The following is a 13463-nucleotide window of genomic DNA, read 5'->3' as shown; positions in this document are numbered from 1 at the left end:
TTTCAACACTGAATTTCTGTGTCCAGAAATCTGTGCAGATCAGAACTGAAGCTGGCTCTCGGCTCCACATTGAACCTCCTCTGGACTATTCAGAAGATTTTGAGTCATATGAGGATGTGACTGGCAAGCACAAGGATGCCACTGGGGACCATGCACAGGTAGGGACTAGCCTCGGCTTGCCTTTGGGGCTCCCACAAAATCAGGGTCTGGTCTTCTAGGGCCCAGAGTCAGGGCTCTTTCCAACACCTACTTCCTTTGACCTTTACCCTTTTCTCATTAAAAAAAAAAGTGTGTGTGTGCACGTGCGCACGTGTGTGTGTGTGTGTGTGTGTGTGTGTGTGTGTGTGTATGTATGTGTATGTATGCTTGCTCGCTTGCATGTGTGTGGGATACAATGAAGCACATGTGGAGGTCAAAGGACAAGTTTGAGGAGTCACTTCACTGCTCCTACTATGCAGTTCCCGGGATTAAACTCAGGTCCTCAGGCTTGGGCAGCAAGCACTTTTTCCGCCTTGCCTGCCCTCATCTCACTGCTTTGATACATAGAGCATGGGCCACACATCTGTATTCATGGGTGGGTCACCTAGCATCCGGTCCCTTTAAATGGAGAAGGGGCTGAGTGGAGAGACCAAGCCTGGCAGAGATGAGTAGCTTGGCTGGAAAGGCTTTGTAGAAAAGAGTCGACGTCTCTGGACATTCATGCCAGGAAAAAGTCTGAAGGGCTGGGGCAGGCAAGGAGCGATGCTGCACCTGCCTGTGTGTATGTACCTTGGTCTGTGAGGCATTCTGTTTATCACAGTGACCCCGGGCAGCCAGACAGCTGGGTGTCTGCAGCTCACAGCCATATTGGTACCGCAGCTGATAGGGGCCAGCGCACACTTGTTCTCCCTTCTTCAGGCCACCACCGTGTTTCCGGTAATAGCATGTCCCAGACTCTCCTTCCACAAGTATTTCCTGGCAGTGCATTCTTGAGCCTTGGTCTGTGTTTGTAACACCATAGACACAGAAATCAACAATAACTGTTCTTAACCAGTTATGTTCCAGGTGCGACAGAAACATTAGATCATGTCAGATATCAGTGGGTTCTCTGAAGGAAACTGAAGAGGGAGCTGGGCACGATGGTGCACATTTATAATTACACTGCTGAGACAGAGCAGGAAGATCCTGAGCAAGGCCAGTCTGGGCTACAGAGGGGAAACCCTTTCTAAAACAACCATAACCAACATTAAGTAAAATCAGAAGAGGGAGATAAACAGCAAGATGTCAGGGGAAAGTACCTTACGCAGACTGGGCAAGAGCATCCCAGGCAGAGGAATAGCTGCACAGGGGATTCAGTGAGCACAAAGTGGGAACAGGGGAGCATAGAATGAGCTGAGACACTGAGTGAGGAGACAGGGCTAGGAGGTGTGTAGTGGGCCTGGGCTGAAGTGTGGGAGTGGGGTTTGATGAGTAGAATTTAGTCTAAGGCGGGGGTTCTCAACTCAACCTCAAAGTTTCTTTCTTTTCTTTTTCCATTTCTCTTCCTTTTTTGAGAGAAAGGTTTTATTGTGCAGTCCCAGCTAGCCTCAAGTTCAAGATTCTCCTGCTGGCACTACTACACCTGGGTTGTTGGTCTTGGTGGTGGGTCTGACCCCTTTAAGGGGTCGAATGACCCTTTCACAGGGGTCACCTAAGATCATTGGAAAACACATATTTACTAAGAGTCATAACAGTACCAAAATGACAGTCATGAAGTAGCAACAAAAATAATTTTATGATTGAGGGTCACCACAACATGAGGTAGGGTCAGCATCAGAAGGGTTGAGAGCCACTGTTCTAAGGAGACATCTTTAATAGTTAAAATGAATGAATACACCATCTCTCCATGTTACATAGAAGCAAAAATTCTGGAGAGATTGCAAGGCAAGTCACTAAGCAGACCAGGCCCCACTGCTGAACTGCCCTGCCCAGCTGTGGCCCTGCCTGCAGGTTCATAGCCTCAGCCAGGGCCTTCGCCTTCTGTGGCTAGCGCATTGTGGAAATGTGAAGGGCACAAAGAGCTGGGAATGCTGTCCGAGAAACCAGCTCTGACCTGCATTCTATGTTTGCAGTTTCTTATAGCTCAAAGGGAAGAGAGACAGGCAGGGAGCCGAGATCCTTCTACCACACATGCTGGCTGAAAGGGATCCATGCACACTTGCACACATGGCACACATGGCACACATGGAGTTTGTTTTCTTTCTTTCGATATAGTTGTGTGTGTGTGTGCGTGCGCGCACATGTAACTCCTATGGGAGGTAGGAAGTCAACATTGTGGACACCGCTCTCCTTCTACCTTCATGTGGGTTCCAGGGGATGAATACAGATCACCAGGCTTGCACAACTGGCACTTTTACCCACTGAAGCTTCTCTGAAGTTTCTTTTCTTTTTCTTCTTCTTCTTTTTTTTTTTTTTTTTGAGAGAGAGAGAGAGAGGTTTTTACTATGTAGTCCCAGCTAGCCTCAAATTCAAGATTCTCCTGCTAGCCCCACTACACCTGGCTTGTCATTTGTTTTTGAATCCATCAACAGTTCCCTGCTTGGGATCAGTCAGTACAAAACACACCTTCATTTTCTTTCTTTCAGCTGGATCTTAGCCACCTTCAGTCTGTTTTAGTTCTACCCCCACATCATGTGCCTGTATGCCAAAGGGTACTGTATGCCCTTTGAGCTGGAAACCATAGTTTGTTTGCCCATGGTGGAGCACCTGGCACCTCCCGTTAAATGGCTACCTTGTTCCTCTCTGGCAAGCTCCCAGACCCTGCACACTGGAGAGCAGCGTCCCTCCAGGCTCTCCTGCCCTCAGCATTAGCATTCCTCAGTGCACATGCTCAGTTGCAGCCCCCTCTGCTCTGCCAGCTCTTCACGTTCCCCACTGTGAACACCTGATTATATTTCTTTCCTGCCTTTTCCTCCACATCTTGAGAGGACTCTCCTTAAGGCTTCACAGTCAATTTCCTCTTAGAGTTATTTCCCTGAGAAGGGAGAGAGAGCAACAGTGGCGCCACTTGCCTGCCACAGCAGAAAGAAGCCCTGAGAGAAGCCATCTGCACAGGGACACAAGAAACCCAAGGCCTGGCTAAATAGACTCAGCCTGGCCTGGAGCAAGTGAGGCCTGAGCTGGAGCAGAGGAGACCCTCATCTGCATAGAAACTTTGCCCCTCACCTTTGCTATTAGAACATGCCAGGCTTTTGTGTTCAATCATACCCTGTGAACTTCAGTTTCTTGGTGGCTTTGAGTTCAGCATGCTGGAGGCGTGCTCTCTCAGCCCCCATATGCTGCCTTGCATGGTTCTGTGGGAAGAGTCAGTTAACAGCTAACACTGATGCAATCAGGAGATTCCATGTGATGATCTGAAATGGGGGTTTCCTTCCTTTAAAAACAAATCAAATGATTGGGTCCAGTTTTGTTTTGTTTTGTTTTTTTTCTCCCAGCACAAGGTCCTACATTGTAGTCCAGGCTGGCCATGAACTCATGATGCTCCTGTCTCTCAACTTGCTTGGTATACACTGTCACCCATGTTACACTCATTTTGTTTTGTTTTGAGACAGAGTATTACTATGCAGCCTTGGCTGGCTTGAAATTCACTGTGTAGGCCAACCTGATCTTGAACTCAGAGATCCACCTGCCTCTGCCTCCCAGGTGCTGGGATTCAAGGCATGTGCCACCACACTTTTCCATGGTATACTTTCTTATGAGGGATGGCTAGCTGGCTACTGAAGCCAAAGGTGTGTCCCCGAGGTGCCCCACAGTCTGGGCCTGGGCCCCACAGTCCCAGATGCTGAAGATAAAGCAGTGGATAAATAAGAATACAGGCAGGGCATGGTGGTACCTACCTTTAATTTAAGCACTTGGTAGGCAGGCATAAGCAAATCTCAGGGAGTCTGAGGCCAGCCTGTCTACATAGTGAGTTTCAGGACATCCAGGACTACATAGAGAGACCCTGACTCAAAGAAACAAAAAGTGAAACAAAACCCAAATAAAAAAGCCTATTGTATGTGAGGAGATGGCAGGGCTTGTGGGGCAGAGAAAGATAGGCAGAGGCTCCTGTTTCATACCGAGCCATGCCCTCTTCTAAGGCAGTAATGAAGTGGGACCCTCAGGAGAAGGAGGGAGCAAGCCTGTGGAGCAGGGTCCCAGGGAAAGGGAGCAGAGAGGAGAATGCAAAGGCTCAGAGGTGAAGAGGGAGGGAGGAAGTAGGGGAAGGGTTGAAGGAACAGCGGTGAGGCAGGATGGTAAGTCTGGGAGACTATGGTAGAGACAGAATTTTCCTTATGTTGGACAGGTAGCCTTCATAGGGTTCTGAGCACTCTTCTGATTCCAACAAAGGGTAGCTCTTTCTAGAGAGGGTGAAGCCAGTACCTGGGCCCATGATGTATGTGCTGCCATGGGGCACTCAGTCTCCGTTTGAGGAAGTGGCTTCTTTAGGAATCAAGAGTAAACCCAAAATGTCTAATGATAGGCAGAAAAATTAAAGTTTTAAATTTAATTGTTTTATTTATTATTTGTGTGTGGGGGGAGCACATGTGTGCCACTGTAGGTCAAAGGACAACTCTCAGGAGTCAGTTCTTCAGCCATGGGATCCAAGGATTGAACACAGGTATGTCAGGCTTGCATCAGTTTGGTGCCTTTACCTACTGAGCCATCTCTCCATCCCAAAAGTCTTTTTAGACCCCTGCTGCCCTGTGCATCGCTGTCCAGACTGCATATAGCCGGCCTATCAATTTTATCCAAAGGAGTTGGGAGGGGGCAGTAAGGGAGTGAGAGCATGTGCCTGTATCAATCTCAGGGAGAGCTACTTCCAAAGTTAGTGTTATGAGAGCCACATGAAAGCAGAACCACTGAGACACCTTCAAGAAGGCCTTCATAGCTTTTTTTCTCCCATTGTATATGTACTAGTTTCATTTCTGTTGCTATTATAAAGTATCCTGAAAGAGTTATTTTTAGCTTAGAATTTTGGGTTGTAGATGATCATAGCAGGGGCATTAGGGTGGCAGGAACTTGAAGCAGCCATTGTCATTACATTCACAATCAAGAGCAGAAAGCAATGAATGAAGTCCTGCATGTTAGCGCTCAGCTCTCTTTCTCTGCCTTACGCAGTTAGGATCCCTGTCTAGGGAATGGTGCTACTCACGGTGAGCGGTTCTTCCTATTTCAAGTAAATGCAATCAAGACATGTCCACAGGCCATCTTGATCTGGACAGCTCCTTCACTGAGGCACTTCCCAGGTGATTCTAGGTTATTTTGACAAAATCAACCAATACAGTGTGGGTCCCACAACAGGTAAAGATTTAATGCCCCCAGCTACAGCCTACTGTCCTTATTTCAGGCACATGCTGACAACTAAAGGCTTTCCTTGTCCAGGCATCCCCAAAGTAGCCTGTCTCGCCACAGCAGGGCGCGAGAGCAGGCCGCTTCAACAGTGAGACTTACAAAGCAGGCACGCCGCCAGGCAAAGCCTGTTACGTGCAGACTTCTGTTGGGAGCACCTTTTGTTTATTTCTATTTTAGTGTGCAGGTCTGAACACAGTCCTTTCCTATGCTAGACAAGCACCCTCCTGAGCTGTATTCCCAAACCCTTTTTCCACTTTGTAAGTTTTAAGACAGGGCCTTGGCAGGTTACCTATGTTGGCTTTGAACTTACTCTGTAGCCCAAGAAGGACTTTACCTGCTGCCTAAGCCTTCCAGGTAGCTAGACTTGTCTCCATATATATATATATATATATATATATATATATATATATTTTTTTTTTTTTTTTTAATGTCTGGTCAACATAAGTGGGGTTTTGTCATCTATCCTACTTGGTGAACCAACTTTTTTTTTTTGACTCCACAACACACTATGGCTGTCTTTCCATGTTGGTAACTCACTCAACCAGTGGCTTAGAGCAAAGCTGTTTGGGCTGTGATGGCTTGGCCATGCACTAGCTGTGTGATCAGATCAGTTGTGGGAGTGACAGCAGAAGGCAGTGGTGAAAAGAGGCAGGAAGCAGGGAGAGCAGCCGAGGAGCGAAAGCCCCCACACTTTCAGACAGAGAGGTACTGGTGTGGTGCATGGCCTCTGTGCTATGTCAGTTCTCCCACAAGCTGCACACCCCGTGTTTCTCCCTCTGAACACAGAGACAGGGGCACCCCAATGCTCCCTGCAGCATGGACAAAAACAAGACTCTCTTAATGATTTGGGGATGTGGTGGTACGATGGACTTTGGGCATTCACAGCGGAACTCCTGGGCCTGGAAATGACCCTGATGAACGCTGCACTGCCTTAACGCAAGAGCCTCCACAGGCTGTGCGGGAGCTTCAGTAGCTAGAGAGCTTACTGCACAAGCATGGAGGTTTGAGTTCAAATCCCCAGCTTCCATGTAAAAAGCTGGGCATGGGGTGCTTGTTTGTAACTCCAGGGCTGGAGACAAGGATAACCCATGAGGCTTCTCACCAACCAAGCTAGCCAAGTCAGTGAGCTTCAGGTTCAGTGAAGGACACTGTCTAAAGAAACATGAGGGACAGTGGCTGAGGAACACACCCAGTGTCAATCTCTGACTTCTACACACATGTGCATGCATGTGTACACACGTGCACACACACATGCGCACACATCACTCCTTTGGTACACCCATCAAAGACCAAATAACTCCTGAGAAGTTTAAGCTGAGGGTGGATTTTGAGGTGACAGAGCTCACACTGCATAAGCACTGAGTTGCACACTGGTTGAGGTTGTCACATCCATTACCACAGTCTGTGAGTTGAGCACTAGGGGTTTGAAGAAACTGAGGAACAAAGAGACCTGTACTGGATGCCGGGGCTCTGAGACTCTTTTTGGTCTGTGGAGGTGCAGTCAGAGGCTGGGAACTGAGCATGGCTGGTTCCGCTCCAGAAGGTGCCATAGGCTGTTGTGGCTGCTATTGATGCTGAGCCTGGGAGCCAGGCAGACAGCAGGGCCTCCCATCAGTGCTGCTTCATGGCACTTGCCACAGTGACAGAGAGAAGCTCCTCTTAGCTGAATCTCTCCCTGGTGAGCGAGCAGCTGAGAATGGTGGTGAGAAATGCCAAAATCAAATGAGGATCAGCCAGGCAAACCTGAATGGAGGGCTGCTCTACAAACAGCTGTACTTGAAAAACGTCAATATGAAGAGACAGGTAGAGGCAAGGAATGTCCCAGCTTAAAGAACAGTAAAAACATGTGTCACAATTGTGTTTAGTGAGAACCAGGGTCCAGGGAGGAGGATCACTGAGACTTGGGGAAATCCAGTAATTGCTAAATTTGAGGAGTTAACAAATTTGAAGATAGATGACATTATATATGTCATAATATTGGATTGATGTTAAATTTCCTGAGCTAGATATTTTTTTTACTGTGCCTTCTCAGAAAACGTCCTTTTTCTTTTTTTTTCCTTCCTTTTTCTTTTTTTTTTTAAGATTGATTTTTATTTTATGTGTATGGGTATTTTTCCTGCATGTACATCTGCACCAAATGCATGCTTTCTGTCTATGGAAGTAGAAGAGGATGTTGGATCCCTGGAACTGGAGTTATAGACAGGTGTGAGCCTGTGAGCCACTGTGGGTGATTGGAATAGAACCCTGGTCCTTTGGAAGGGCAGCCAGTTCTCTTACCCGTGAGCCATCACCCCAGCCTCTCAGAAAACATCCTTATTCTTAGGAGACATGCAGAATGTAGAAGACAGAGGGTCACAGTGTTACAAAAGCAACAAAATAAATTCAGTACATAATGTGGATGGCAGAATGATAACAATTGGTGAATATAGGGCAAAGATATCTGGGTGTACATTATAATAGCTTATAAATTGTGGGCTTTACATTTTTTAAAATAAGTTTTAAAAAAATCAAAAAGCTAGGGCTGGGAAGATGGCTCAGTGGGTAAAGCACCTGCCACAAAGCACGGGGACCTGAGTTAGACTTCTCAGAACAACTATGAGGCCAGTGGAGGCAGCCAGCGCTCATACTGGCCGGTGGAGGCAGATGCAGCGCGCTCCCCAGAAGCTCCTCAGCAAGCCTGGTATGCACACAGTACTTAACAGAGACTGTTTCAAACAAGGTAGAAGGCAATGACCCACGCACACCACATACACACACATACAACATAGCCCAGAAACTCCTGGTACTTGGGAACTGAGTCTGAAGATTATAATCCTCCTCAAAAGGTGGATTGAGATACTTAGAGGTGCAGATAGATGATAGATAGATAGATAGATAGATAGATAGATAGATAGATAGATAGATAGATGAACTAAAAAAACACAAATATTTAAAACCATAGTTAAAAGCTCAAAATTGTCAATATTTAAAACTGTTTTACATTAGTTATTTACTTATTTGGTGTGTGTGTATGTGTGTTTCTCTGTGTGTGTACAATGAGGACAACTTTTGGGAGTTGTTTCTGTCCTTCTACCTGGTGGGTTCTGGGGATCAAACTCATGTCAAGCTTGTGACACAAGTGCCTTTACGCACTGACCCATCTCATTGGCCCCAAATGATCAACTTTTTTCTCCTCTAAAAATTTGTTTTAAATTATGTATTTGCACATGTACCTGTCTGCAGGTATGTGCTTGGGAGTACAGGCACCCGTGGAGGCCAGAGCCATTTGGTCTCCCTAGAGCTGGAGTTACAGACGTCTTTGAGCTGCCTAATAAGGGAACAGGGAGCCAAACTCAGATCCTTTGGAAGATTAGTAATACATGTTCTTAACCACTGAGCTATCTCTCCAATCTCTAAAATCATCAACTCTTAAGAGAAACCAAGACATAGTTCCAATAGGTAATATTGATGTTGTGAACACCATGACCAAAAGCAACCTGGGGACAAAAGGGACCTGGCTTATATAGAGTCACAGCCCACTGAGGGAAGCCAAGGCAGGAACTCAAACAGGGTAGGAACCTAGAGGCAGGCGCTGAAGCAGAAGCCATGGAGGTGTGCTGCTTACTGACTTGCTCGCCATGGCTTGCTCAGACTGCTTTCTTACAGAGCCTAGAACCAGCAGTCCAGGGATGCATAAAACTATCCAGCATAGACACACAGGTTATCCTAATGCTCTGAAGGCTGAAGCAAGAAAATTGAGCATTTGAAGGCAGCCTAGGCTACACAGCCATAGCTTGTCCTAACAAACAAGCAAATAAAACTGCTTTGAAATCTCTAAGACTTTGGCATTATCGATCAACCTATGCGCTGGCTAGTTTTATGCCAACTTGACCTGCTGTAAACATTTTGAAGGGCCTTGGCTAAGTCTCCTTTCTTTGGAGCCCCATTTCCTTTTTGAACAGGAAGGGGTAGATTGAGTATTTCCTCTTCCTCTCATCTCTGAACTTGAGACTCCTGGGTTGTAGAAGACCGCCTTCTCATATTCCAGACCTTGTAACAACAGAGAAGACATGCTGTGCACAGGGTGTGGCTGGTCCCGGGAGTCATCCTGTAGGTCATTGGCAGGCAGACACACCTCCCACTCCCAGACCTCAGCTCTCTCTTGTTGCCTGTGTGGGCTGGAGTGTGCTGTTTTTTTTCTTCTTCTTTTTCTTCTTTTCAAACAGGGTCTCACCACCACATAGCTCTGACTGTCCTGGAACTCATAAGGTAGTCCAGGCTGGCCTCAAACTCACAGAGCTCCTCCCAACTCCTTTCCTGAGTGCTGAGATTAGTATGTGTGCACCCAGCTGTGTTTCTGGACTTTAGGAAACTGCCTTGCTTAGTTAGTATGCAAACAAATCTTTGTTAGGCAAAGGAATTGAATAAATGAGTAGTTGCGTCCTTGAGAGGAAGGAGGGCATGGCACAGGTGTTTGTGAGGCACACTGCCACATTGTCTCACTTCGGTGTAATTATGGTGACAATATTTTCCAAGCTCTGAGTATCCAAGCTCTGAGTAAGGACACACCAGATTGTAAAGGGGACAGCAACACGAGGCAGCAGTAAGGCTGATCTCTGAGTGTGATCCCTGGGACCTAAACAGTAGAGGGAAAGAGCTGACTCTCATATGTTGACCTTTGACCTCCACATGCATGTGTGGTATGTGTATATCCCTCACTCCCCACATATTCACAAATGGGTGAACAAATGTCATTAACTTTTTACAAAAAACCTGAAATGTTTGTCCTACTCAGGGTCGAGGAGACAGTCGAGAAATGTAGCTCATATCCTGAAATACTTAGAATTTAGATTTAGATTTTAGAATTGGTGTTCTAAATGTAAAGTATATCTTAAATCACATGACTCAATCAAGGCAAGGAAGAAGTAGTGGGAGCTGCTAAGGCCAGCCATAGTCAGCTGTCACCATACAAATACAAGGCCCTATGGTGTCAAGCCATGTAGCTGATGAGAGGTTTGTTTGGTTTTGTGAGATTCTTAATTTTTATTTTATGTGTATGGGTGTTTGGGCTGCGAGTTTTGTCTGTGCAGCATCTTTGTGCAGTGCCCTCACAGGCCAGAAGAGGGCATTGGATCCCCTAGAACTGGAGTTCCAGACTTTTGTGAGCTGCCGTGCAGGTGTTGGAATTGAACCCAGGTCCTCTGGAAGAGCAGCCAATGCTCTTAACCACTCTTAACTACTCCAACCCTAGATAGCTTCCATTTTTTTTTAATCTTGATAATTATTTTATTATTTCCTATGCTTTAAACAAAACATACCTGCTGGCTGATCTGTCCCTTATAACACCAACTATGACCTTCATTTTAGACTGAAAGCTTTGATAGTTCGGTAAAAGAAGAAGACTTTCTACTTCCCAGTGGCACTAGAATTAGCACGTGTGCTACCAAGGACCATTAGAGCAGCCAGAGATGCCCAGCCAGACAACACGAAATGAAGCACAAACTGGACGATGGCCTTAGTGGGCCTTGAGCCAGTGGGGTAGCACCGGGAGACCATCAGGACAGGGCTGGTGTGGTTCTGGGCATGAGCGATGCATGCATCACTGTTGGGGCATCCAGAAGGGGCCACGTGGCCACTCAGCACCCCATAGATGCTATGGAACTGAAGCTGCCAAATGGAATGTGGCTCTCTAAAGCAGCTTTTCCATTTACCCATAATAAAGAATGACCTCCTGGTCAATAATAGTATAAATAGTCCGGGTTGTGCCTCACATGTAGAGCCTACTTAGAATTTCTTAGCTATTTTGCATTTTTTTCTGTCATTTTAGGTAACAGCTAATGCATAATGCTTTCTCATTAAGAAGGTTCAAACAATCTAGACGTGAACCTGATAATTATGGAGAGCTTTCTGCTTTTAGCTGGACTGATCCATGTGTACCCGCCCAGTCATCTATGTGTTTGTTCATTGATTTCTATTTCATGTCAGTTTAGCCTTTACTTCTTCCTTCCCTTAACATTTTGGTTTATTTAGATGTTCAAGCTTCCTATCTCTACTCCTGTTAACTAGATCCCCAAGTTCATTGTTCACCTGCTCTCAGCCCTTGTCTTAGCCAGTTTGCTTGCTGCAGAGACACACCATGACCAAGACAATGCTCCTGAAAGAAAATGTTTAATTGGGGGCTTGCTTCCCGTTTCAGAGGATGAGTTCATGGCGGGAGCATGGTTGCATGTATGGTACTGGAGTAGTAGCTAAGAGCCACATCCTGGTTCACAGGCTGAGAGGGAGTGTGACACTGGGCCAGGCTCGGACTTCTGAAAACTCCCCTCCCCCAGTGAAACACAGCTGCTCCAACAAAGTCACGCTTTTCTTTCATTAATTAATTAATTAATTAACATCCCAATCAGATTAACTTCCCCTCCCTCCTCTCCTCCTAGTCCCTCCCTCCCACCTCACCTCCTCTCCCCTTATGCCCTTTCTTATGAGAGAAGGGGAGCTTTCCCAAGGATATCAACCCAACCTTGGCATATCAAGTAGGACCGGGCAAATCTTTTTCTGTTGAGGCCAGACAAGGTGGTCCAGTTAGGGGAAAGGAATCCCAAGGTAAGCAACAGAGTCAGAGGTGGCTCCTGTTCCTGGTGTTAGGAGTCCCACATGAGGACTGTCTCTTACATATGTGTTTGGGGCCTAGGTCTGTCCCATGGATGCTCTCTGTTTGGTAGTTCAGTCTCTGTGAATGCCTATGGATCCAGGTTAGTTGATTTTGTATATTTTCCTGTAGTGTCCTTGACCTCTCTGCCTCTTTCAGTCCTTCATCCCCTTCTTCCATAAGATTCCCTGAGCTCCACCTAATATTTGGCAGAGGGTCTCTGCATCCGTTTTTATCAGCTGGTGCATAAAATCACTCTGAGGATGTTCTGCTAACCTCCTGTCTGCAAGAATAGCAGAATATTATTAGTGGTGTCAGGGGTGGGCTCTCTCTCATGGCATGTGACCCAAGTTGGGCCAGTCATTGATTGGCTGAGTCAAAGTTTTTGTAGGTGGGTGTCTCCCTCCTTCTATTGGAAGGCCTGACTGGCTGGCTACAAGAGGTGGACACTTTAGATTCCATATCTCCTACTGCTATGAGTCTCAGCTAGGGTCACCACCATAAATTCCTAGGAGCCTCCCCTGCCCCAGAGATGCCCCTGACAATTTCTGTTCTCTCTCTCTCAGCTCTCTCCTTATTCCACACTTGATCCCCACACCTGTACCCCACCCAGTTCCCTTTCTACATTTACTTCAGATGTCTATTTTATTTCCCCTTCTGAGTGAGATCCAAGCATCCTCCCTAGAGCCTGCCTTGTTATTTCGTTTCTTTGGGTCTGTGGATTATAGCATAGTTATCCTGTACGTTATGACTAATATCTACTTATAAGTGAGTACGTACCATGCATGTCTTTCTGGGTTTGGGTTACCTCAGTCAGGATGATATTTTCTAGTTCCATCCATTTGCTTGCAAATTTCATGTTGTTCTGGTTTTTAATAGCTGAGTAGTATTCCATTGTATAAATGCACCACATTTTCTTTATTCATTCTTTGGTTGAGGGTCATCTGGGTTGTCTCCAGTTTCTGGCTATTATAACTAAAGGTACTACGAACATAGCTAAGCAAGGGTCTTTGAGGTATGGTGGAACATCTTTTGGATATATGTCCAGGAGTGGTATAGCTGGGTCTTGAGATAGAACTATTCCCAGTTTTCTAAGAAACTGCCAGATTGATTTCCAAACCGGTTGTACAAGTTTGCACTCCCACCAGCAATGGAGGAGGACAGCACATCCTCACCAGCATGTGCTGTCGCTTGAGTGTTTGATCTTAGCCATTCTGATAGGTATAAGATGGAATCTCAGAGTTGTTTTGATTTGCATTTTCTAATGACATTGAACGTCGCTTTAAGTGCTTCTTGGCCACTGAGATTCCTCAGTTGAGAACTGTTTGGCTCTGTATCGTAGGCCACATTTCTTAACCCTTCCCACACAGTGCCACACCTTAGTGGCTGAGCAACAAATACATGAGCCTATTGGGGCCATTCTTATTCAAGCCGCCACAGCACTAATCTCTACTCTGGGTAAAAAGGCTGAGTTCCCCTTTAAGCA

At 46.2% G+C, this 13463-nt stretch overlaps 1 protein-coding gene across 7 annotated transcripts in view; it reads left to right on the top strand.

The window, feature by feature from the left end:
* Katnip (katanin interacting protein) overlaps positions 1-13463 on the top strand; it is a 171949-nt gene that overhangs the window by 68548 nt on the left and 89938 nt on the right. For 5 of the 7 annotated variants that reach the window (XR_009585450.1, XM_060366866.1, XM_060366867.1 and 2 more), the window contains one exon: positions 27-158. The exons of the other annotated variants lie outside the window; for them this stretch is intronic. Coding sequence is in view for 3 of the 5 variants with exons in the window: in XM_060366866.1 (XP_060222849.1) it covers positions 27-158 (132 nt within the window). In the remaining 2 variants the exon portion in view is untranslated. The remainder of the gene's footprint in view (positions 1-26; positions 159-13463) is intronic. 7 annotated transcript variants of the gene reach the window in all.

The sequence above is a fragment of the Meriones unguiculatus genome, chromosome 14 (genome assembly GCF_030254825.1).
Source record: "Meriones unguiculatus strain TT.TT164.6M chromosome 14, Bangor_MerUng_6.1, whole genome shotgun sequence".
Lineage (NCBI taxonomy): Eukaryota > Metazoa > Chordata > Mammalia > Rodentia > Muridae > Meriones > Meriones unguiculatus.
The sequence above is the reverse complement of the archived record's forward strand: the minus strand, read 5'-3'. Positions and strand labels throughout refer to the sequence as shown.